Genomic DNA, 23,553 nt, shown 5'->3' on the forward strand with positions numbered 1-23,553 from the left:
CAAATTCTTAAAAGCGATATTGATTAGGATAGATAATTACACACCAAAATGAATTAATTCATTACTCAAGAAGATGAGAGAATATCACTAATAGTTAAAACAAAGTCAGAAGACTTAAATATAGTTAGTGAAAGATGACTAATAAAGTTTTCTTATTGGGTAGAAACTAGAAAGCCATGATCATCAATTTGACCACTAAATTTGGCTAATCAAGTGTCTCCTCCTCAACATATACTCTACCAAACATTCAGACTTACCATGGTCAACTGGTATAAGGTCTAATTAGATTTTCTCAGGATCAAAATATTAAAGATTTGATTATATCGATATTTGTTAGGAGATATAATGATTAATTATTTCTTTGGGTGAGAGATATATTGGTAGTCCAAAAATAAAACATCATTCTTTATCTTCATTTACATTTCCAATCACAACCATTCCCATTTTCCGACTACTTCTCCGGTCAACTCCGGTAACTCAAACCCACTAAATGTTCTAACTTTACCATTTCCCAGGTTCTGACCTCACACCTTTGTTCTTTCTTTCTTTCTTTCTTCAATCTCTAATCGACCCAGATCTCAATTCATCGTTTTTCACTAAAATTTCCTTCAAAGTTCTCTTCTTTATTCAATTTCATAGACACCCTTTTGGTTTCACAGCTTCAAAGTTGAAACAGCCATGACTTCAGGATCGAGACTACCAACATGGAAGGAGAGAGAGAACAACAAAAGAAGAGAGAGAAGAAGAAGAGCCATAGCAGCAAAAATCTTCTCTGGTCTAAGAATGTATGGGAACTTCAAGCTTCCTAAGCACTGTGACAACAATGAAGTTCTCAAAGCTCTTTGCAGTGAAGCTGGTTGGACCGTTCAACCTGATGGCACCACCTATAGGAAGGTACATTTCATTTTTAATCCCAATTTTAGCTTCTTTTAAGTGATTTAATTCAGAATTAAGTCATTTTCTCTAACCTGAAAATTTTGCTTTATAATGTGTTTGAAATCTTGTATTATAGTTAGAACTTCATCAAAATGCACTTGATGTGTGTAAATTGAACTTTTTTGTATTATAGTTACTCACACTACTTGCATTTTGAAAATTATACATAGATAATGCAAGTAGTGTGATTTTTTTGTACACGTGAGTTATTAATTCTCACATAGCTAAATATAAAAGACATTTCTAAATAAGCGTTTATAAATATCCAAAAAGTGATTTTTTCCATAAATAAAAAATTCCCTTGCCGGTGCACGGCAATAGTAGTGTTCCGGTAGGAAGTGGTTCTGGCATATTTGTGGGAAGCACCATAGATTCTCTCTGTATCTTTTTATGAGAGATCTTAAGTGGACCAAAATACCCATGGTGGGTGCTTTTTATTGTCAAGAGATCACATGACTCGAACGATATCTCACTTCCTGTCTCAAACCAATCAGAGGGTTAATTTTTATTACTTTTTATTCTTTTTTGCTTTTAATTTTATTTTATTCACGTCTCAACATGTGATTGGATTGGGATATGGAATGAGATACCATTGAAGACAGTTGAACCAGGTAATTCCGGAAAGTAGAGAGGGCAATTTTGGAAGTTCAGGTGTTACTTGCTTCTGCTTGCTGTGTTTATTTTGCTTTGGAGTGTAGCAAAGCTTTTTACTATGTGGTCATGTAGGATTCCATTTTGCTATGGTTTCTTAGTTTTTGGGATGATTGTTAATTATTAATTAATGTAAAAATTCTACAATTAATTGCACCTAGTCACCTACCACTAAAATTAAAATTATTTACATTATTTTTATCACAATAACTTATACATAAATACTTCCAATACAAAAGTTAAAGAAGGCGACTTTAACTAATGACTTTACACTTTTTACTGTTCATCTATAGTCCTTGAAGTAATTGATAACAAAACCACTGCATTCGTCTAATGATGTAAGGCTCCACTAGATCTCAGAAAGATTAAAAAGTGAGGGTTCGATTTATGGAGGGACACTTACATGGAGCGGCAAATGGACATCCCAAAAGGAATTAGTTATCTATACATAAGTTGTTGGGATACCTGGTAAGAAACCCCAATTTAAACACCTTTATTACGTTGTGTTGGCATGGATGAGGATCACATGTCCCCATTCATGAGAAAACTCAATTCGTTTAAAAATAAAAATTATAAAAACAGAAATTAATATTTTAATATTATTTTGTGAAGTTTGATTCAGGACACGGAGACAAGAAAAGTATGGGACAGGTGACCATTTTTTGTGTTGGTACCATGTTTTAACCTTAGCATTGGTGATGACATTAACATGTGGAATATGTCAAACTAGGAGGCTGAAGTAGTGACATTGTTGTTTTGTTAATGAACATGATTTATGATAACACATTATGACGTCATTCGATCCATGTAGGATAACGACTTGGTTTTGTTATTGTTAATCCATTTCCTAGATTTTAAGATGAGTTAATGTAAATGTTTTGCACAAATAGGGATGCAAGGCTATAGAGTGCATGGATATAGTTGGTGGATTATCATCAGCAGCAGCAGCAGCAAGTCCTTGCTCATCTTACCATCCAAGTCCTTGTGCTTCCTACAATCCTAGCCCTGACTCTTCATCCTTCCCAAGCCCATCCTCATCTCCCTATGTCGCAAATCCGAAAAATGATGGTAACTCCCTCATTCCATGGCTCAAAAACCTATCAACTGCATCATCATCCCCTAAACTTTCTCATCTCTACCTTGGCTCCATCAGTGCTCCTGTTACACCTCCACTTAGCTCTCCAACTGCTCGAACACCGCGGATCAGCGCCGATTGGGATGATCAGGCTGCTAGGCCGGGGTGGACAGGGCGGCAGTACTCATTCATGCCATCTTCCACTCCTCAAAGCCCTGCCCGCCAGGCTGTTGACCCTGAATGGTTTGCTGGGATTAAACTTCCTCATGTTAGTCCAACTTCCCCGACTTTCGCCCTCGTGTCTTCGAACCCATTTGCATTCAATGATGGTGGCGGTTCTCGCATGTGGACTCCTGGCCAGAGTGGGACATGCTCTCCTGCTATTGCAGTTGGCTCTGATCACACTGCTGACATTCCAATGTGTGAAGCTTTTTCAGATGAGTTTGCATTTGGAAGCAACACATCGGGTATTGTCAAGCCTTGGGAAGGAGAAAGGATCCATGAAGAATTTGTGGCAGATGATCTTGAACTCACACTTGGTAGCTCAAAAGCCAGGTACTTAAGCATTACTAATTCTATGTTCATCACACTTTCAGTTTAGTCCTTCAAATAATTTGCTGTCATAGTATTGTTCCTTGAAAGTTTTTGGTCAGCAGTCAAGTCCGTGAAAGGCTTTAGAACAATGAAATAACTTACTTGTAAGAGAGTTCTCAAGTCTTTCCATTTCCCTGAAAAACAACTCGCAAAAAGATTCTTTAAATATGGTGAAATTTTATATCTTTCAAGGACTTAATTGGTGACATAAAAACTTCGGAGGACCTATCCAGTGTCACTAATCGTTCGAGTAATGATTGAGGCTCTATTAATTTAGATGTGTTTTTTTAACTTCCCCCCTTTTTAACATGAAGTCTTTTTTTGGCAGGTAAAGTCCTTATAAATATGAATATCAGCAATTGAATGTGATTATGTGAACATTGACTTTGCACATTTACTGGTTTTTGTTCTATAGAAATGTTAGGTGATTGAGGTGAGTGCAAGCAGTGGCTTTCTTTGTTGTGACATTTTCCCTTTTGGTTTTGTTAGTTCTCCACTTATATACATGTTTAGTTAGGTGTGGGGTGTATTTTCAAACCGTTCTTTTCATCATTCTATGTCTTGTTAAACCTTAATATTGGAGACAAACATAAATTATATGGATTGGCTTGGTTTGCCTCAGAAACAACCCAATGACTCCAGAGAGTGAAATCTAACTCAATGGTGAAAAACCCTTTTGGAAATTTGATAGAATGGTCTTTTATTTTTTATTATTTATTGAATGAATGAATTTTATACCCTTATATGGCAACATTCCAGTCACCATTTCCCATAACATAAGGCCGAAACTATACACATCAACCTTCCTTCCATACTGTTTCTTCTTTATCATCTCCGGCGCCATCTAACGATATATACCACTCCATGTGTCACACTTCTTCCAAGCATCACAAGCAATGCCGGAATCCGCAATTTTAAGGCGATAGTCCTCACCAAAAAGGACATTTTCCGGTTTAAGGTCCCTATGAATGATACCTTGTGAGTGTATATATTCCATTCCATGAGCAATATCAAGAGAAAAAGCTAGTATCTTCTTTAAAGGCATTGGTTTTGACTTCAAGTTGTTCAAATATGATCTTAATGAACCTCCTGATATATACTCAGTGAGAACACAATAAGCATTGTTGTCTTTGCATGCAGCTATGAACTTTACAACATTTTGATGGTGGAGAAGTGGTAGAAAAGTGATTTCTTTCATGAACTGTGCTTCCAATAATGATGCTAAGGAACCCTTTTCTTCACCATTTGGTATAGTAACAATTTTAATAGCAACATGTTCCTCATTATATTTACCTTCATAAATGTTACTATGTGCACCATGAGAAAACTTTTGACCAATTATAAGGCTAGAAGGGTCGAGACTCCATTGTTTTGCAATTTTGTGAGTAGTAACTTTTCCTTTAATGGGGTGAAAACACTTTGTTCATGGCCATTGTTGTGAATCCTTGAGGTTCTTGGACTTGAACTCCATGTTTGATATCATAATTCTCTTAAGAAAAAGAAGGTGCTTATGAATGAATATCTTAAGCATATAGATTCAGATATTTTATTTATCAGTGGTGCATTGTTTACATACACAAAAAATTTCCTAGAATATCACTCTATCAACTTTAACAAAACAAATCTAAACAAATATATTTATATATCAACTTCCTTCAGGTTTGATTTTAGGATAATATAATAATCTAATCTAAACAAGAGATTTATTTATGATAAAGGAAATGCTGCAAATCCACTTGATTAAAGCACAAGATTGATTTATTTGAAATTCAAACTTCAGATTTAGATTATTGATGATTATCATCATATCATTAATTTGAATTTAGATATATAGTTCTTATATTAAGTAATCTAATCTAATCAGTTGTAGAGTAAATCCAATAAATATCACAAGTTTAATTTTATTTATCCAGTAAACATTTATTCCAATTCTAATCTTTAATATATCCTAGTTGTTTACTTATTCTAATTTGAATTTGGTAATGGCAATTGGTAAAGTTTGAGTTTACAAACAGTGCACTCACACAATTTGATAGGTGTTGAATTCTTTTACTGCATAAACTTAATGTGCAAATAGGATTATTCTTTTTTAACATTCAACATTCATTTGATAAATATCTGTTGGATAGATAATAGTTTCAAAATGAAATATATTTACATTACATGGGCACAATATTTGATGAGATCATAAATATTCAACAAAGTTTATACATACAGTAAGACTAAAGTTTGATTATTGTCATACATTTGTTTGTTGGATATTATTTTATTATGTGGCATCCTTACTCCATATTTGATTAGGCTGTTATTATGTACAATTTATTCATCAAATGCAAGAATCAAAACTTTGTAGTTTGTACCCACAACAGAACGAAATTCCTTCAACAGTGCATTAAGCACAGAGAAAAGAACAATTTGTTTGAAAGAGTAGTACACAAACAAAAACTTGGTACCAATAACAAAAGAACAAAATTCCTTTAACAGAGCATCAAACACTGAGAAAACAATTTGTTTGAAAGAGTAATTCACAGAGAAAACAAAAACTCGGTATAATCTAAAAGGAACTACAACTCAAGTTTAGCCTATTTAGAAAATCTCCCTACTTATAAAAAGAATGGAATTGTCAAATTAGCAACTCGACTTTTATCAAACTCGTTTCTCTGAGCAATTTCCTTTAAACTAGTCCAAGATTTTCTTCGGCGTTTGCTTGATGCGCCCACAGTTTTGTCTCCTACTTTTGCAGACATGCTTGCAGTTTCAGCAGCTTTCTTAGAGGTTGAATTCTTTTTTCTCTTATTTCCTTCTAACAATGTCAGTATGCCTATACTTGATGGAGTTGCCGGGCTATCATCAATATGGGTCGGGCCCTTAGCTACAACTTGGGAAGCAAGCACATCTGTTTCATTGACTTCATCTTTGCTTATAATGCTATTCTCTAACTTTGAAGGTTCGTGCTTGATGGGTTTTGTTGAAGGTTTTGATTTTAAAGATGATTTAGAATTTGATTTATGCTTTGATTTAGGTTTTGGTGGGCATAATCCTTTTACATGTCCCTTAGGGGTCCCTCTCTTCAAATTCTGATGCAAACAGAAATGACACTTGTACACTACATTGTTTTGAGCATTGTTACCAGACAATTTGCACTTATGCTTGACCTTTGATCTATTTTTCTCTATTCGTACAGTTGAATTTAAACCAGGATGGAGCACAGTTTCACATCTGCAGAATAATCAAATAATGATCAGGGCTGATAAACATATTTCATATTCAATTTTATGAAATTTCCTTCCAAGTATCCACTATTTAAAGATAATATAGGAACTAAGTCTGAGTAGATGTCTACCACAATTAAGAACCAAAGCAAGTTATTGTCCGCATTTTAAAAGTAGCTTTAAACATTTTCGAGGTATTAGATCTTCTCTAATTTCTATGTTCATTGATTCAACAGCATACATTAATAACAAGATATCAGCAAATGCTTCGATAATGTATTGCATGGATGATTGGATGCTAATGTTAAAACTGAATCATGTCAATACTCAGTATTTTCCCATTCAATGGGCTACAGTAATCAAACGATCACCATTAACACGTAAACCTTCGTAGTAGTTTGCCTATTTTTTTCTTGGTCTTCCTTTATCTCTTGTGATTGGGTTATCCTCCACCTAATCTACTCTCCTTAATGGGGCTCCTTTACATTTCATCCACGCATGCCGAAACCACCTAACATGAGATTCAACTATTGTTTCTACCAAAAGTGCTACCCCAACTTCATCTCTAACGAACCCATTCCTAATCCACCATGCCTAGTGTCTCCATTGTGAATATAGAACAATATAGAAAACATGATAACTAAATAAAACATTGAAACAATGATAAGTAACTAAGTAGAAAAGGGTATAAGCAAACCTCTGGCAAGTAATCAAGGAAGGATCATTTGATAATCCGAGGGATTCTCCGAGAGTGGCCAACTGGTTGCCATAGAAGGCACCCAAAGATGGTAAATGAGTATCCTTAGTGGCCCACATTGCTAATTTTTTCAAATGGTTAAACCTCAACATTGACTTGGCATTAGTTGATGGATTTGTGTGTATATTTCCAGTGGCTTCTTCCCTTAGTGATACGGGAGGTCGAAATATTCTGTGTCCTCCTTTGTTTTGAGACATTGTAATTTCGTCGAGCACCTGCTATGCATACATGTTTAGAATACCAATATGACCCGAAATCAAATAGAGAAATAAAAATAATCAAGAATCAATTTTGAAAAGCTGAAAGTACCTCTCCTCTCAATTAAGTCAATGGGTGAGTATTGAAATTCCAGAGGCTAAAATTTTGGAGAAGCTGTTCATGTGACTCCTCACTGCACAGAGGAATGGTTCGTGATTTCGTACACAAGGACCCGAAATTGAAATTTTGGTTTTTTGGGCCGAAGTTGATTCGTGTGATTTGTTTAGAAAAACAACGCTAAAAGATTGTGTGTGTGGTAGAAAACAAAACCCTAATTTTAGTTTTCTCGGTCCTTTGACAGAAGAATGAAGTGCAAATGAGACAGGGAAAAGAGTGAAAAAACAAGGAAGGGTGGGATTTCGATGGCAATGGGCTAGATGGGTCTGGGCAGTGCAGTATCGAACTTGTTCGATTGCTTCATTTTGGACGCAGATCCGACCCAGACTCGTGCAGATATTCACTGAATCTGTTACCAATGGGTCCTTGGTATCTAACTAGTCTATGGGTACCCAAACTCAAAAACTTTAAAAGTAATTATGAATAATTTACCTAATTATATATTTGTTTCCTATAGGTAATCAATAAATAAAAAATAATTTATAGTTTTAAGTACATTTAAATTCACTATTAAACACAACTCATTTTATCCAAATAAACATAAAAACAAAGTCATTATAACATTGTTATATAAAGTCGATTTAGTAAGAACTATTTAGTCAACATAACATTATATTACATATATGAATTAACAACATAACAATCAAATTATGAATTAATATAGTATTACAATTATGAAGTTAATATATCATTATAATTATAATTATCATGTATTACAATTATGTGGTTATATATATTATAGATTTAAGAAGAAATAACGAGTTTGGGTACCTGCGCATTTGGGTTCTTCATTCCCCAGATTGGTCCCATCCAACAGTGGGTCTCTAAATCTTAGGTCTCAATTACTTGCATGTCTAAAAACAGAGACCTAGACTCAACCCATTGTGGGTATTATTTACGAGTACCTACGAGTTCGAGTACTCATTGCAATTCCTAGATTTCACTTGGACTTCACCAAAATAATAATAAGAGTGTGATATCTATATATTTTTAGTGTGAGATTTATACACAGTTAATATATTATCCACCATTCATTTTCATTTGGATCATTTTTTTCAAAGAGTCAATAATAATTAAATATTAATGACAAATAAGAGTAATAGTGTATAAAACTATACTGTCATCAGATATATCTTTTTCTCAATAAATAAATAAGAAAATATAAAAACACATTATTATGTATTTTTTAACACTTATTTGTTGGATCATAATATCTTTAATTTAGTGTCAAAAAATAATATCTTTAATTTCAGTATACTATATTTTCAGTAAAAATCTTAAATTTGGTTATTTAACTAGTATTGATTAAAATACTATCCTAAATTAATTCTTTTGAAAATATAATTTAAAAATAACATTATGTCTAATATATATAGTCTGTAGTCACATTCTTTCTCTGTCCAAAAACATGGCTTATTCAACTCTTCACACTTTTGCATTCCCTTCTTCTTTCTTCCCTCTCAAACCCAAACCCAAACCTTTTTCCTTCTCAAACAAACCCACTTTTCTACGCTCTCCTCTTTCTCCTCCCAATTTCCCAAAGATGCAGCATGTGCCACGTGTAAGCACCAGCTTCGTCCACGAGGCTTTCGGAGGAGCAATGACTCTCATCCAATCATCACCCGCCACGTGGAAATCTGCGGTTTTCAGCAATATCTTCATCTTCCTCGTTGGTTCTCCGATCCTTGTAACTGGGTTGTCGCTATCTGGCTTTGTTGCTGCTTTTCTTCTTGGGACACTCACTTGGCGCGCTTTTTCTTCTTCTGGGTTTCTCTTAGTTGCTATCTATTTCCTCATTGTAAGCTTTCATCTCTTTTTTTTTATAAAAGAAATCATTTTTTAAGAGCTGAATTGGTTTTTTGTGGAGTTCAGTGAAATTTGAGAAATGGGTATGTTTTGTTTGTGTGATTATTGACTGCATTCTTTCAAAGTGATTGATTTTAACTGCAAAATTGGGGTTTTTTCATAGTACAGTGAGAAGGAAAGAGAATAAATTATTTCATGATAATTTAAATGCATAATTTTATCTAGCCACTAAAATCATGACATTTGTCTTATTTAACCAATCTCTACAAAAATATTTCTAAAAACTATAAAAATACACATGTCATTTGAATGATTGGAGGAGATAACTTATCTCATGCTAAGATACTTTATTCTTCTAGTAACAAGACGTTGGTCTAGTAGTGTAAGACTTGATTGGATCCTCAAGTCGATAGTCGATTCTTGATAGTGACATTCGTTGGGAGGGTCACCCACGAAGAGATTAGTTCCTTACCCAAAAAGGTGAGGAGATACCTTAGTAGCACCAAAAAAATATACTTCATTCTTTTTAGGAAATAGGTATGTTTTTGTTTCTGCATATTTTAGTTTAGGGTGTTTAGATTTTGGCTTTGTTTGGCACAACTAGCTGAAGACTAAAGAGTATTTGAAAGCTGAAAATTTAGTTGAAGGCTAAAAGGCAATGGCTGGTAAGTTAAGTAGGTGAGTTGAAAATGTTCTGCAAAATTAGCTGATTTTAAGGCATACAATTGCTGATTAAAAGCTTCTAGCTTATATATCACAAGTTATTTCAATTGTCTTATTATCCAATCAAGGCTTATTGTAAGCTAGGGGATTTTTTTAACAAAATTTATGTTTTTCTAGAGTCAAAGGTTTTCAGCACAGGGTTGGTTTTTCATTGGGTTCTATGCATTGGGGATCTTCCTTCTTTTTGTTTCTGGTGTTTAGGCTTTGTGTTCTTTGGAGTTGATTTGCTAGAAGTTTGTTAGGGTACAGCTGCAACGAAGGTCAAAATGACGCAGAAAGTGGCTCAGGGGGTTGCTGAGAAAAGAAGAGGCAGAAGGGGTCCCGGCAGTGTAATTGGATCCAGTGCTGCTGGTTGTGTTTGTGCTTTCCTCACCATTTTTGGAGTTGGGGGACCGGCATTTTCTCAGCTTTGGAGACTTGGGTTTGTTGCTAGTTTCTGTACCAAGTTGAGCGATACTGTCTCAAGTGAGATAGGGAAAGCTTATGGAAAGACAACGTGAGTGCTCTTGTTTGAATCTGGCTATGTTCTTTTCTATTAATATTTGTTCATGAAGATTTGTCAGGGTTTTTTGCTTGTTCCCCCCCTGCATTTCATGTACTTAACTTCCTCCTGCATAATGTCCAGGTACCTAGTTACAACATTCAAGGTAGTTCCAAGAGGGACAGAAGGGGCAGTTAGTATAGAAGGAACCGTGGCTGGAATTGTTGCATCTATAGTTCTTGCCGTTGTCGCTTGTCTCTTGGGTGAGGTACTTCACTAATTTCTGACTATGAATATATTTATATCGGAAGGGAATGGGTTTTATATAATATATACAATAATGCTATTTTTGTATCCCTGGAAACAGCCTCTGAGCTTGCACGGGTAAGACTATGTATATACCCTCCCCAAACCCTACCATGTGGGAGCTTCAAGCGTTAGGTCGCCCTTTAAATGCTATTTTTTCATATCACAGAGAATAGAATGGAAGGAATGGAAGGAAAACTTTGTGAATGCCTTCTCGTGTAGAAGAATCGTAGTTACGACTTAGGGGTAAAAAGTGACATTTAATGCAAGTTATACAACTAAACATCATAGGTCCTGCTAGTTGTAGAAGCACAGCTTTGGACTTCTAATTTTCCAACCCATATCTAAATTGAGGATGGTGTGTCCCATGGAGCGCTGTAAAGTCAATTTAGAACCGTCCCTATGCATTTAGTTAATTGTGGATAGTGTTCCACTTTCTGAATAATGAAGCCAAGAATAGCACCCTTCCACAACTGCCTTATCTTCCTCTTCCACTTAAATCCCCCATCGAAGTCTGTTAATGAGTATTGATATGCACATAGTTTTGGTTGTATGGTCGGTTGCTTTAGAGTTCAAGAACTTATGATGTGCCAGTGATTTATTTATTTCTTACATTTTAAACAGGTTGGTCGATATGAAGCAATCATATGCGTATTAGCTTCTCAGATTGCTAATCTCGGCGAAAGCATAATTGGTGCTGTACTTCAAGAGAAGGAAGGATTTCAATGGGTAGGTTCACGAAAACAGTTTAGTTATCGAAACTGTCATAAATCTGATCTTGCCTATTTCAGCTGTGTACTTGTGTTAACTGTATTCTAGTTTTATCTAAGACAGGGTTCAGAAATAATATTTAAGTGACAAATTGCCTATAAAATCAAATGTCATTGTCAACCCGTATTATGAATAATTCGTGATGTGGCAAATTCAGATGGCAATGGCATGCTTGATTTCTTGTTTAAGGATATGTAATACTAGTCTGCATGAGTTATTATGGATTCTTAATATACAATATTACAAATCATACTTTTCGATGTATCTTACGATCCCTGCTAAATGCTGAAAATGAAAAGTGAGCTGGATTACATTTTTCTCAACGACATCAGGATTTAAGTTTAATTCACCACCTTAACCTCTATATATGGTAACGATATGAACTTTTTTCACTAGCTATTTATGATTATTTTATCCTTTTCCACAGCTTAATAATGATGCAGTTAATATCATGAACATATCAATGGGCAGTATCATAGCAGTGTTGATGCAGCAAGCCCTTCAGAGCTGGCATATATAAATTTGCTGCAAGATTTACTAGGTGCTCAATCATCAACAATTTTTAATGTTGTGGGCTTGTGGCCATTCTTCTAAGTGTTTATCTAAACTTTGTTACATTCTAGCATTGAAGCTATGTATTATGTTTATACTTCTGGGGCATTTCAAGTGTTAAAATGAAGCAGTCTTTGCTAGCATGAGATAACATAGCAATTTGTTAGGATTTTTTAATTGGGCTTGGGTTTAGTTGGTTAAAGTTTATCCTTTATCTTAATCATATATTTACCTGATAGTTGGTTGATTATGTTTTTATCATAAGATTATCTTTATTTTCATTGGGCAGGGGTGAGTTAGATTATTAATAGGAGTGTTGTCAATAGGTTTTCATATTGAGTTGTAAGGGTTTTTCCTTGGAAGAAGATTCTCCTTCTTGGATTAGTTTGATTAATTTCAGAATTCTATCTATTTCCTGTTTTTGTTTGCTGTTAGGACATTTTAAATCCTAACACAATTGGAACAAAGAACTCAATAATATACAACCATGATTCAAGTCTCTTTGATTGGAGACAATGGTTCTTTCAAATTGCAGATGTAAATTTTCTTTGAGAATAGTTTCTCTTAGTATCTCTATACTGAGACTATTTTTCTTTCTCTTGTATTTCAGGCTGTTTTTCTAGAGGAAAAGGGGTTAAAAACATAAAACGGTTAGAAAATATTTATATATCAATATTTTGTCAATAAACATGATTTATGATATAAAATTATGGTTATATTCGATCAATATCTCTCATAGTGAGAATGAGGGTTAATTGTTGGTTATATTTCTGTTCTTTTCCTCAATTGGATTTCTTTTAATATATGCACTCACTGAAGGGCATTTGAAATGTAGTGTATACCTTGAAAGAATAGTTGAATACTTGTTGCAGGTTTTGGATGATATTGTTAATAGACTAATTTATGATCGAATATTATGATGTTGTTTGATTCAACTAGCCTACGTCAATTGTTATCAGTTATATTATCTCTTCCACTTATCTAAATCAATGTTAGTATGACTACTCAAGTTTCAAGTCAATGTGATATTGCTATGTGAAAACACCAATATTGAACATCTCTAGGATAACCAAATAGGTGCATCTACATTGAATTCAATAACTAAATTGAAGTGAGAATGCTAAATGACCATAACTTAAATGAAGAACCTTTTTTACATTCTCATAATTTGTTGCTGCCTCATTTATCAAATTTTCAATGACAAGTTGAGAGAGTCAGAGATTCACTCCAAAGAATAAACTGAGACATCCATGAATAGAACAAACATGTAGCTAGTTAATTGAAACTTAAGAGAGCACATAACAAATCAAAAGCATTGACTCTAACTTATTATGGTAGGGGTGAAAGAGAACAAGTTAAGGATGTCTCCTCCTTCTTGAAAAAATACTACTATTCTGATGTTGTTGCATGTTTTGAGAAAAGGATATGTCAGGAACAAACATTGCACTATCAGATGAATATTGAAGGACTTTTGGCCAGTGTAGCCCTGAAGCTGTAGGAGGGGAAGGAATCTGAGGAACTTTCCACGATGAATCCGGAACGTGTCCTAAGTACTCGTCGCCTTCCTTCATTTCCTCTTCAATGGATCTTAAAACTGGAGAATCGGAATCTTCAAGCTTACCACTATCTGCCTGCACAAACTCATGACACAAGAAGGAAAATCACATCAAGATAATATACAATTGTAAGAGCTAAGACTTCAATGATGCTGCTAACCTAAGATTTGCCATTTTTTCATGTTATCAACATATGTTAACAGGGTATTATTTTCTTGTTAAGAATTTATGCAGCAGTGAACACGGCAACCTGCTATAGATTCATCTACCTGAGGCATGTGTACTGTGTTGTGCAAGTGTGTGTAGATGCACATGAACGAGTGCGTGTGTGAGCACTACGCGGACTTAACAAAGCACCGAAAGATAGAAACTTTACAAAAAAAATGATGGTGATAGGGAATCCTAGGCTATACTGCAACCATGATCTGGATATGAAAATATAATAGAGGTATATAACAACAACTGTGAACATACCTTTGATGACCCTTCCATGTAATTATAATTCTGAATGAATTCATCCAGGCCAATGAGTTCATCAAACGACCACTGTGAGATGTTTCCGGCAGTAGAACCACCACCATACAAAGACACCTTAGCTGGTGGAAACTCCTCAATTCTTCCAGCTTCAATAGGTACCGTTTCATTGTAATCTGATGACTGAGGCATTGCAGCAACCTTTCTACATATGGAAGCAGACTTCGTATCAGAAACTTTGTCCCCGGAATCCGACTTCAAAGAACTCGAGGAAGCGCCAAGATCAGTAGCTTCAAGGCCTACTCTTACACCAGTGAGGAGAAACCTTTGATGACCAGAGACATAAGCATTAGCAGTGTGTATCGCCAAATCACACTTTCGGCATAGTAAAGCCCGGTCCTCTAGACAGAAGAAATAGCCAAATGCTTCCTGTAAGGAAGAGTACCAAACTCTATCATCATCACAAGCTGATTCAAATGACAAAAACTTCCAATTTTTTTGAACTGAACCATGACAAATAACAAATTCAGAAGGTTCTCTAACTCAACAAAAAGGATCAAGTCACAAAGATATTCAAGAACTCATATAAAAGCCAAAGGGAAAGACTTAACTTCAGAATTTAGTACATAACAAAAAAGAAGCAATTGATCAAAATAACTCATGCACTTTCCACTTGCCAACTTGTCATGAGAATAAAGCAACTGAATATCTCCATGAAGCACAAATGTGACAAAAAAACATGTCATGAATAAATAAGAGAATTAAAATAATGCACAATGTTTGTATTAGAAACAAGAATTCAAAAGTATAGGTTGCAACTTGTTATCAACATGATTCCAAATGTTACTACTATTCCTAATACTACAAAATACCCATCAAGATATTTCTGCTATAATAAGATGCCTCAAAGTCTTAGAAAGTCTCCATATCCACACAATAGCATCAAATTTGTAAAGGACATAAATACCCCTACCACACACAATCTTAGAATTTTACTCATGCAAGGACAAAGCTATTCTTAAATTATGAGTAGCTTGATTAAAAAGAACTCAACAAATAAAAGACTCCTAATAGGAAGTAATATCTACTTCCAAGTTTCAAGTGTTTGGGGTTTGATACTAAATTATAGAGTGAGGGACACAAGGGTAATAACTAATGAGTATAAGAAAGTTGGAGATTTTGTTTTGCCCCTTTTAACCAATCATTGATTTGGGGCCTTAGAAAGTGAGACTACAGGCACAAAGTGATAACTCATCAAAAATCTCCTTAATCTGAATAAGATGGGACTTTTTTATACTGAAAATACCAAAATTTGGTCTCACATAGATCTCAAAATATAATGACTAGGAGAATTTCAAGATGAAGATAATATTATCATTGAAACCCAAAAATTGAAAACATAAATAAAATGTAAAAGTAGGATCATTTTGAGCTTTGTTATTAATTCTACCAAATCACACAAAAGAATAAGCTATAAAAAGTTTCATAGATTGGTATTTACATATACTGAGTGAAAAAACAGCTAAATAAATTGTCACAATCCAAAAAAAAAAAAAGTACTTTTGTGAAAGACAAACATGTCTGAAATGATGTCTTTTGATCCAACCCCCATTAAACAAAAATCAATGAAAATTTTCTCTTTTTGCAGTACCCCATTAAACAAAAACAAATGAAAATCACAAAATCAATATGAAAAATAGAAAATACCTGACAAATATCACATTTTGGCATATGAGAAGAAGACATAGAAAGAGGAACTCTTTGGTGCTTGCTGGCAAGTTTGTTAGCACTGTGAACTTTCTCATCACATTCCCAACACAACGCTGCTTCATCAGGACAACACAAAACCTTGGCTTCTGCAGATTCACACACGTTACACTGAATCTTCATCCTTTATATAATTTTTTGAATAATCCCACAAACCCTTTTCTATAAAGTTTCAAACTTTATATGGAAAAATTGAAAGTAAGATAGATTTGGAGAATCAAAGTTGAAGAAATTGAGGGAGAAGGGGAAAATGGAAGAGTTTTGATGAAGCTAGAACCTGAGAGAGAGGGTTTAAGAAGTGATGGCGGAGAAAAAATGGAGGATATTTTTTTAGGCAACATGTACACGTGGCAACAAATGAGGATGTTTGATTCTGTAGAAAAACAAAATCTTAAAATAACAAAAATCTAGGATACTTTTTTTTATTTTTTTATTTTTACTCTCTACTCTTATATGATCATTTTAATATATTCATTTTTATCCTCATTCATTCCAAAAAAATTAACATATTAATTAAATGTGTTACCAAAGTATTTTTCTTTACTTAATTATATTATCAATTATAAAGTATTAAAATCGGGATGAATTGTATATATTTTAAGAGTACTCTTATGCAAAAACATTACAGATCCACTTACTTCAAGAGTAATTTTTTTTAACTTATTTTATATCCAAACCATCAATTATAGGGAAATTTAATGGTAATGAGTAGATCTAAATCATTAGATGTCCATAAAATTGATGATTATGATGAGGAGTAAGTTTAAAAAATTTACTCTTATAGTAAGGGGATTCCCACTTTTTTTTTAATATTATCCAAGGTATCCCTTATTTTTTTGGTAAAAAATTAATTCATTTTAGGAGGTGTGATATCTTCCAGAAGAGTCCCCAAACATAAAAGCTATTAGTTGTTTTTCAAAGTTTGAAGCAAATTAATTAAATGGAATACTTAATTGTACAACTAATTATGTAATTTATTTGAATTAATATGTATTTAATTAAAATATTTAATACATTAGTTATATAGATAATTAAGTGTATTGGGTTTATATATTTTATTTAGTTAATATACTCATTTTTCTTTTATGATTATAAGTATTTAATTGAATAGTACTCTATCCGTCTCACATTAATTAATTGTACTATTGTAGTCTTAGTTTATATTTTTCTTCACATTACATGTTGTTTTAGTAAAATAATAAACATTTTTTATTCTTTATCTTTTTATCTTATAATCTCATAAATTAGTTAAACAAACCATTACTCTTGATAGTATATAAATAACGTTTATAATTTCAACATACATTATTAATGATATTTTAGTAAAATACACATTTCATATTATAGTTGACACCTTCAATAATTACACTAAAAAGATTATATATTGATTAAAATAAATAAGTTGACAATGTGAGATTCTTAGTTTACTAATCTCTCTTGTTTTATTTGTAATTTATATTCTAGAATAATTTTATCATTTTATAAGACACATTATATTTTTTAAACATAATTTGTTTTTTTTTTTATCTTAAATGCATTTTCTACATCAATGGGAAACAATAAGCCTGTGAAATTTTTCGAAGAGATATATAAAGATAAATGTGTAAATTTATAGTATCTTTTTAATAAATCAAGACATTTTTTATCCATGCAATATAATTAAAGACGCTTTATAACAAAGGTAAAATTGAGTAATGGATTGTAACAAAAACATAAAAAAGGAAATTAAAATTAAATGTTAGAAATAAAAATATATTGTAACTTAAATTCAAAATTTAAAATCTTGATTAATTAAATTCTAATTTATAATTCATTTATTTTATTCTAAAATTGGAAAACATATATACATTATGCACCCAACACGTGTTGGTAAATTAATTATTTGTCACTATTAATATAAAAAATTTATTTAATTTGATAATTAGACATAAATCATAATAATACATTAATAATGTATAAAACTCGTACGTTATCGTACATAAACTATTTTCTCTTGTACTAGTGGTGTAGCATTGAAGGTTTGGTGTGTTGCTATAATAAGTTTGAGATATTACTTCCACCATAATCATCCAAAGTCACTACCTAACTTTCTTGCAAAGATAACATTAAAGAATACATATAATACATAAATAAACACACTTTCTCTTCAACCTTGTCTTTTTTAAGATAAAGAAAAACGTAGGAATGGTGGGTAGATTAGTTTGCAAATTGACAATATCTTTATCTAAGAGTAGAGGTTTTTAAACTTGAAGTCTTTATGATTGATTTCAAAAATTAATTAGCATTTTTCATTTGATTAATTCCTCCTTTGTCATTTGATTTTTTTTTATTTTTTTTGGTTTCTCACAAGTATCATCGCACTGGAGACAATCCTGTCCGAGCCGGAAACATCCACAGGTATGTGGGGCTAACTCTCTCAACGAACATTTTTAATATTTAGTTTTCTAAATGCATAACTTTTTTTAGTCTCTTATTAGAGTTGAGTTTAACAAAATTATATTAGTAAAATATTTTAAACATAAAATAGTGGATGCATATTTAAAATGGAAGCCAATGGTTCCCTAAAAAAGATGGAAGCCAATGTTAATGGAAAAAGATTTAATTACTCCAAAAAACTTACTTCATATCTTAGCAATCAATTTTAGAAAAATTCAATGGTTTGAATTAGTGAGTAGATCTAAACCATTAGATTTCAAAAAATTGATAATTAAGATATGAAATAAGTTTTTTAAACATACTCTCTCATTAATTAAGAATAATATATAGCTTCAACATTATTCCTTAAAAACCTTAATGTTAATGGCAAAAGTTCAATAATTGGACACTAGAAATAACTGTCTGGCCCCCCAAAATGTTGATTCTAAACCCGCCACCTCAAATATGTCACAATTCTTGTTCAGAATCTTAAACATTGCTAAGAATTTTTTTATCTTTATTTATCATTTTTGCTGAGTGACTGAGAATACATATCCACTTATTTTGCAAGATGTTTACATTTACATAAACAAAATGAAAAGGTGGAGTGTTTGGTCACAAGCATTGTTGTCCCCAAGAAAGAGAAATAGGTTTTGGATAGGACTATGCAAACATACACCAAGACCCCATGGTTTAGAGACAATGAAGGGAAATGAAAATTTGTTCAAAAGGTAAGGATCTTTCATGAGTGTATCAAAGCCATATTGTGGAACAAGTAGGATATTTTGTAGCATGAAAAGTGATAGACCATGATTTTGCATGTAGGGAAAAGCAATAGTTCAAAACTTGAATCACAATGGGTGGAGTAGGACTATAGCAGGAGTATGATATTTTCTTAGAAAATTCAATCTTTAGATAGTTAATCAAACTATACTTATTTTGTATCACAAAATGAAAATATAGGTTATATAAAATGTTTCTGAAAAAAATGCTGGTATTAGTATCATTTAAGTTCTTATCATCATGTTTTTTTTTCATAATCTAGTTTTTTTAATAAAATTAATGAGGTATAAGATTTTATGTAAAAACAGCAATAAGCATGATGATCTGTCATGAGCCATCAATTATCAACTATAACACAAAACAAGGTTCAAGTAAGAAAGGGTGGAGTTTTATAGAGCAGTAGGATATAGAAGTATATACATATAACATGAATGCATGATGCATCCAAAACCAATCCAAACTAAAGGAAAATAGATGTCATTTATGAGATATAAGATGTCCAATAAGGTTTTTTTAACTTTGCCAGAAGGTGTGACAAAGTTCTTGACCTGTATATAATGTCCTACACTCCTACTAAAGGATACAAGAGCCTATATGTACATCAGAAACTTTATCCCCCTCAATTATAAAGTCAATTCACCTTGAATGTTGATGCATGTGAGATTCTGACTAGTTTTTGTAGCTCAATTATTTCGAGTTAAGAAGGAATTGGACATTGCAGCTTAAGGGCATGTGAACTCATGTGGCCAAGATTTTTTCATTGCATACACAGATTCTGACAGAATTCTGTACCCTTTTGATGATGGCATGCTGTAAAACTTACTTTACTTCACAGCTTTTTAATTACAAGAACTGATAAGGCAAGAAAACTTTCAAAGTTGGTGCTTTGGAAGATATCTCAATGATATCGCCGTCTTGGATGGTATGATTGATATGAGAACCATCAACATATACAATACCTTTTCTCGAAGACCATGAAGTGTACATTGTTTGGTCACGTTTAATGCATCCGTGCATGAAGTCTGACACTGCCCCGGGTGAAATAGGCTCCCTTACCATGTATTGGAGATCCTGTGATAAAATGGGCATCGGAAATCCACCTGCTGAATGCATTGCAGCAGTTGAACCGGCAGCCGTCGAAACTCTTAGACCACTTGATCTGCAGTTAACTAGTGGCGAACATGGCTGATCATGATCATTCTTTCTGATTCTGCAAACATACACGCTTAATTGGATTCTTTTCATTTTCTATTATTTTTATCTTTTTATCCCTTTTTGTTTCGGGTGGTTGGAGACAAAATTTTCTTTGAGATGAATATCACGAAGTAAATACATTAATCAAAGTGTTTTGACATCTCAAACGGGAGCTCTTACCTCAAGGAGAACCTAGAGAGTGACGCGGGACATGGATGTGCAGCTAAGATATCATTGAGAGCATAAGTTGACAACTGTTGTGCATTAACAGATATCATTATCCTTGTTAAATTGGAAGGAACAATTTGACCTTCAAGTATGCTATCCAAAACCTGAAAAATATTTAAAAAACCAAAAAGACATAAGAAATGTAACACTGAAAGCGGCTAGCCAACTACAATGATCGTGTTTATAATAACTCAAGGTTCAATAAAAAAGTGTTGAATGATGGAAATGACCAAGAGAGAAGTGAAGTTGTCAGTGCTTTTCTCTGTTAGAATGACTTGCATTGAAGCAATATGAATTATATGAAAGTTTCTTCCATCTATAAACGGAGAAAAGCAATAAAATACAAAGGTAAAGTCTCTTCTAATTCCTAATTGTTAATATAAGGCACAAGTTTTATCCAATAAGAAAGAAGAAAGATACAAAGAAAGGAGAATAAGATATCCTCCACAACAGAACAAACATAATAGAAGATTATAGAGACAACAAAGAAACAGATAAAAAAAATAAGAAAGCCCAAAGGCAGCCCAATGTCTATACAAATCTGAAATGGCAACCCCCATAAAGAGACCATTTGCTGAGCACAAAGAGAAGCCAAAAGTCATTGATCCATTTTCTATTTTTACATTTTGCCCCGTTTTACCTTTTAAATTGCCCAAATAACAAGGCGAATGTTCTGCAGAGTTCATATGTCAAGAGAAAATCCCTTGATTTGCAGATATGTACCAAGAGCATGCATTATTTCAGTAGAAATGAGCACTGGATGCTGAATTTTTGTACATTTCAACAAAGTCACAAATATAATCTCAACAAGTGAACTTTTTTGTTGGTGTTATCAACAATTGAACTTTAATGTGGGGAACAACATGTTTAGTACAAACTAGAAATTGGAAAACTTTTACTTTATGAATAAGTTCCACTTCAAAAGATATCACTACTTGTGCTGCCGGCTTGCAGCTCATCAACTTACGGACTAGATTGATATCAAATTACAAATTCTAAGTTCAGTAAAAATGTTGAAGCTTGCATCCAAGTTGAGTAGCCAAAGAAGAATTTAAGAGGGATGGAAATGGATATTGCATGCACATTTATGCAGACTTTTTCCCATCTCTCACAAATGATTGGAGGTACATTTTGAACCCCAAACCATTTTGAACCTCACAAGTTAATGCATATTAAAATTGAAGCTTTCTTATTCCATAACATTGTAGCCGCCCTCAACACATTACAACGAACAAAAGATTATTATTGTCAATGTTTCCTTCCGAAGGTAGAAAAGAGCAAATCTTACTTGTTCGAAGTTTTCAACAGTTGCAGCACAAAGTTGGCCCGTGCTTCTGGTAGCATCAAACTCATTGCTGAACTGTTCCACCTATTTTAAACGAAATATGAGCAAAATAGGTTCCTGGTGAGGTTGGTTCTTTCGCCTAACGAATATTGAAATTAGCATATCCCATCAAATAAAATGATAGGATACTGAAGTCAATATACATCAATATTAGAATCAAAATTACATCTATATATAAACCTCATTGATCTTTGTAGGGTCAGAATTCACTCCAAGAACTGGAATTTTGTCATCCATGAAATGACTAGCCTGCAGCAGAGTTCCATCACCACCAACTGTAACAACTAAGTCCACATCATTGATGGGTTGAGACAAATTGTTGCGCATCAGAGCTTTCCACTCAAATGACTTTTCCCGCAGAATTGCTTGACAAAAGTTTATGGCATCATGGTGCACCTTATTTCTACTTTCCAAGAAACGAATCTGCAGTTTTTCCAACAGAAATCAAATTATACCAGAAATAATTACAATTATGTCTACTATCCAAGTAAATTAAGACAAAAACCTAGGGGTCATCCCTTATTAAGTTGAAATTCATTTTAGGGGCAAGTATCTGGAATATATAACACGTTTTATGTATGATATGTCATATCATATGTCCTAATACCAACGGCAGTGGGTTTGAATGTCAAGTAGCTTGGTTTCCCTTAAGCAATACATTAGGTTTGAATCATGCAGAAAAAATAAACGCGGGGAAGATTTTTAACCCTCTAAAATGATTATCAGATGAGTGTCTCAGGTTATAAAAATACCCTATATCCAACTTTTTAACAAAAGGGGCAACCTTGTGTCTTACACTCGTCTTAACCGATATTCGTAAGTTACAGTTCTCGTATCCGATTCCAGTACTCACATCCATGCATCAATAGCTACCCCTACTTTTACTATAAAAAAACACAAGCATATAAGCAATTGAGCATATAACTAAAATTTAAACAAGATAAGGCGAAAATGAGCATGTGGGAAATGGCAATGTAGCTAGACAGATACACACAAAAATGCTGTATTCTTGTAATTTCCATCCTACCCATTTTGATTTTGACACAAGCCCATATAGACATTTTATCAAACAAGAAGCGTGCGTGCACATGGGAAAGTGGTGAAGCCATATTTTCAAGAGTAGATTCCAAAAAAGGTGGAATAACACATACAAAAAAGTGGATAAGCATTAACCAAACATGGTAAAGAAACCAAACGAAGTAGGGTTATTACCAGAGGGTGGGTTGTGGAAGAATTTGGTGTGGAAAAATGAGAGGGTTTAAGTAACATTAACACTTTCTTCATCGCCATTTCAGTTTAACTTTCTCAACTCTCCTCAACTATTTTGTTATTTATAATGTGTAATAATATACTCTTTTTTTTTACATTAATATTAATTACCAATAAGACATGTCCACATGCGTAAGTCTCTATTAGATCACGAATTCGATTCTTAAGAGTTACTTGCTGATAACGATAGTCATGAAATCCAAAAATTATTAATTTCTTACGCCGAGTGATATGATTAGTATTAGCAAAAAAAATTAATGTTAATTAGATGTTGGTTGGTTAA

At 33.3% G+C, this 23,553-nt stretch overlaps 5 protein-coding genes and 1 pseudogene across 7 annotated transcripts; 2 read left to right on the forward strand and 4 right to left on the reverse strand.

Annotated features, from left to right (window-relative positions):
- On the forward strand, nt 458-3,968 carry LOC109333698 (BES1/BZR1 homolog protein 4-like). The gene is made up of 3 exons (XM_019569249.1): nt 458-894; nt 2,478-3,217; nt 3,585-3,968. Exons 1-3 carry the CDS (start codon nt 679-681, stop codon nt 3,586-3,588), a joined length of 960 nt encoding a protein of 319 aa, XP_019424794.1. The 5' UTR covers nt 458-678; the 3' UTR covers nt 3,589-3,968.
- On the reverse strand, nt 3,942-5,363 carry LOC109333886 (annotated as a pseudogene).
- LOC109333746 lies at nt 5,703-7,843 on the reverse strand. Its single transcript, XM_019569310.1, has 3 exons — nt 7,535-7,843; nt 7,166-7,440; nt 5,703-6,475 (listed from the first exon to the last, which is right to left on the reverse strand). Exons 2-3 carry the CDS (start codon nt 7,420-7,422, stop codon nt 5,860-5,862), a joined length of 873 nt encoding a protein of 290 aa, XP_019424855.1. The 5' UTR covers nt 7,423-7,440; nt 7,535-7,843; the 3' UTR covers nt 5,703-5,859.
- Nucleotides 8,990-12,382, forward strand: LOC109334909 (protein VTE6, chloroplastic-like). Its single transcript, XM_019570911.1, has 5 exons — nt 8,990-9,398; nt 10,372-10,625; nt 10,755-10,878; nt 11,541-11,645; nt 12,115-12,382. Exons 1-5 carry the CDS (start codon nt 9,009-9,011, stop codon nt 12,205-12,207), a joined length of 966 nt encoding a protein of 321 aa, XP_019426456.1. The 5' UTR covers nt 8,990-9,008; the 3' UTR covers nt 12,208-12,382.
- On the reverse strand, nt 13,288-16,369 carry LOC109333578 (B-box zinc finger protein 22-like). Of its 3 annotated transcripts, XR_002106030.1 has the most exons (6): nt 16,251-16,369; nt 15,977-16,218; nt 14,511-14,698; nt 14,270-14,474; nt 13,466-13,870; nt 13,288-13,399 (listed from the first exon to the last, which is right to left on the reverse strand). XR_002106030.1 is itself a non-coding variant. In XM_019569083.1 (4 exons), exons 2-4 carry the CDS (start codon nt 16,157-16,159, stop codon nt 13,595-13,597), a joined length of 888 nt encoding a protein of 295 aa, XP_019424628.1. In that variant the 5' UTR covers nt 16,160-16,218; nt 16,251-16,368; the 3' UTR covers nt 13,453-13,594. The 3 variants fall into 3 exon arrangements, 1 of the variants encoding a protein (XP_019424628.1); XR_002106029.1 differs by having other exon boundaries at nt 14,270-14,698; nt 16,251-16,368; XM_019569083.1 differs by lacking the exon at nt 13,288-13,399 and having other exon boundaries at nt 13,453-13,870; nt 14,270-14,698; nt 16,251-16,368.
- On the reverse strand, nt 19,665-23,305 carry LOC109334445 (NADH kinase). Its single transcript, XM_019570233.1, has 5 exons — nt 23,214-23,305; nt 22,182-22,424; nt 21,945-22,025; nt 20,609-20,760; nt 19,665-20,444 (listed from the first exon to the last, which is right to left on the reverse strand). Exons 1-5 carry the CDS (start codon nt 23,289-23,291, stop codon nt 20,078-20,080), a joined length of 921 nt encoding a protein of 306 aa, XP_019425778.1. The 5' UTR covers nt 23,292-23,305; the 3' UTR covers nt 19,665-20,077.

This window comes from Lupinus angustifolius, chromosome LG19 (genome assembly GCF_001865875.1).
Source record: "Lupinus angustifolius cultivar Tanjil chromosome LG19, LupAngTanjil_v1.0, whole genome shotgun sequence".
Lineage (NCBI taxonomy): Eukaryota > Viridiplantae > Streptophyta > Magnoliopsida > Fabales > Fabaceae > Lupinus > Lupinus angustifolius.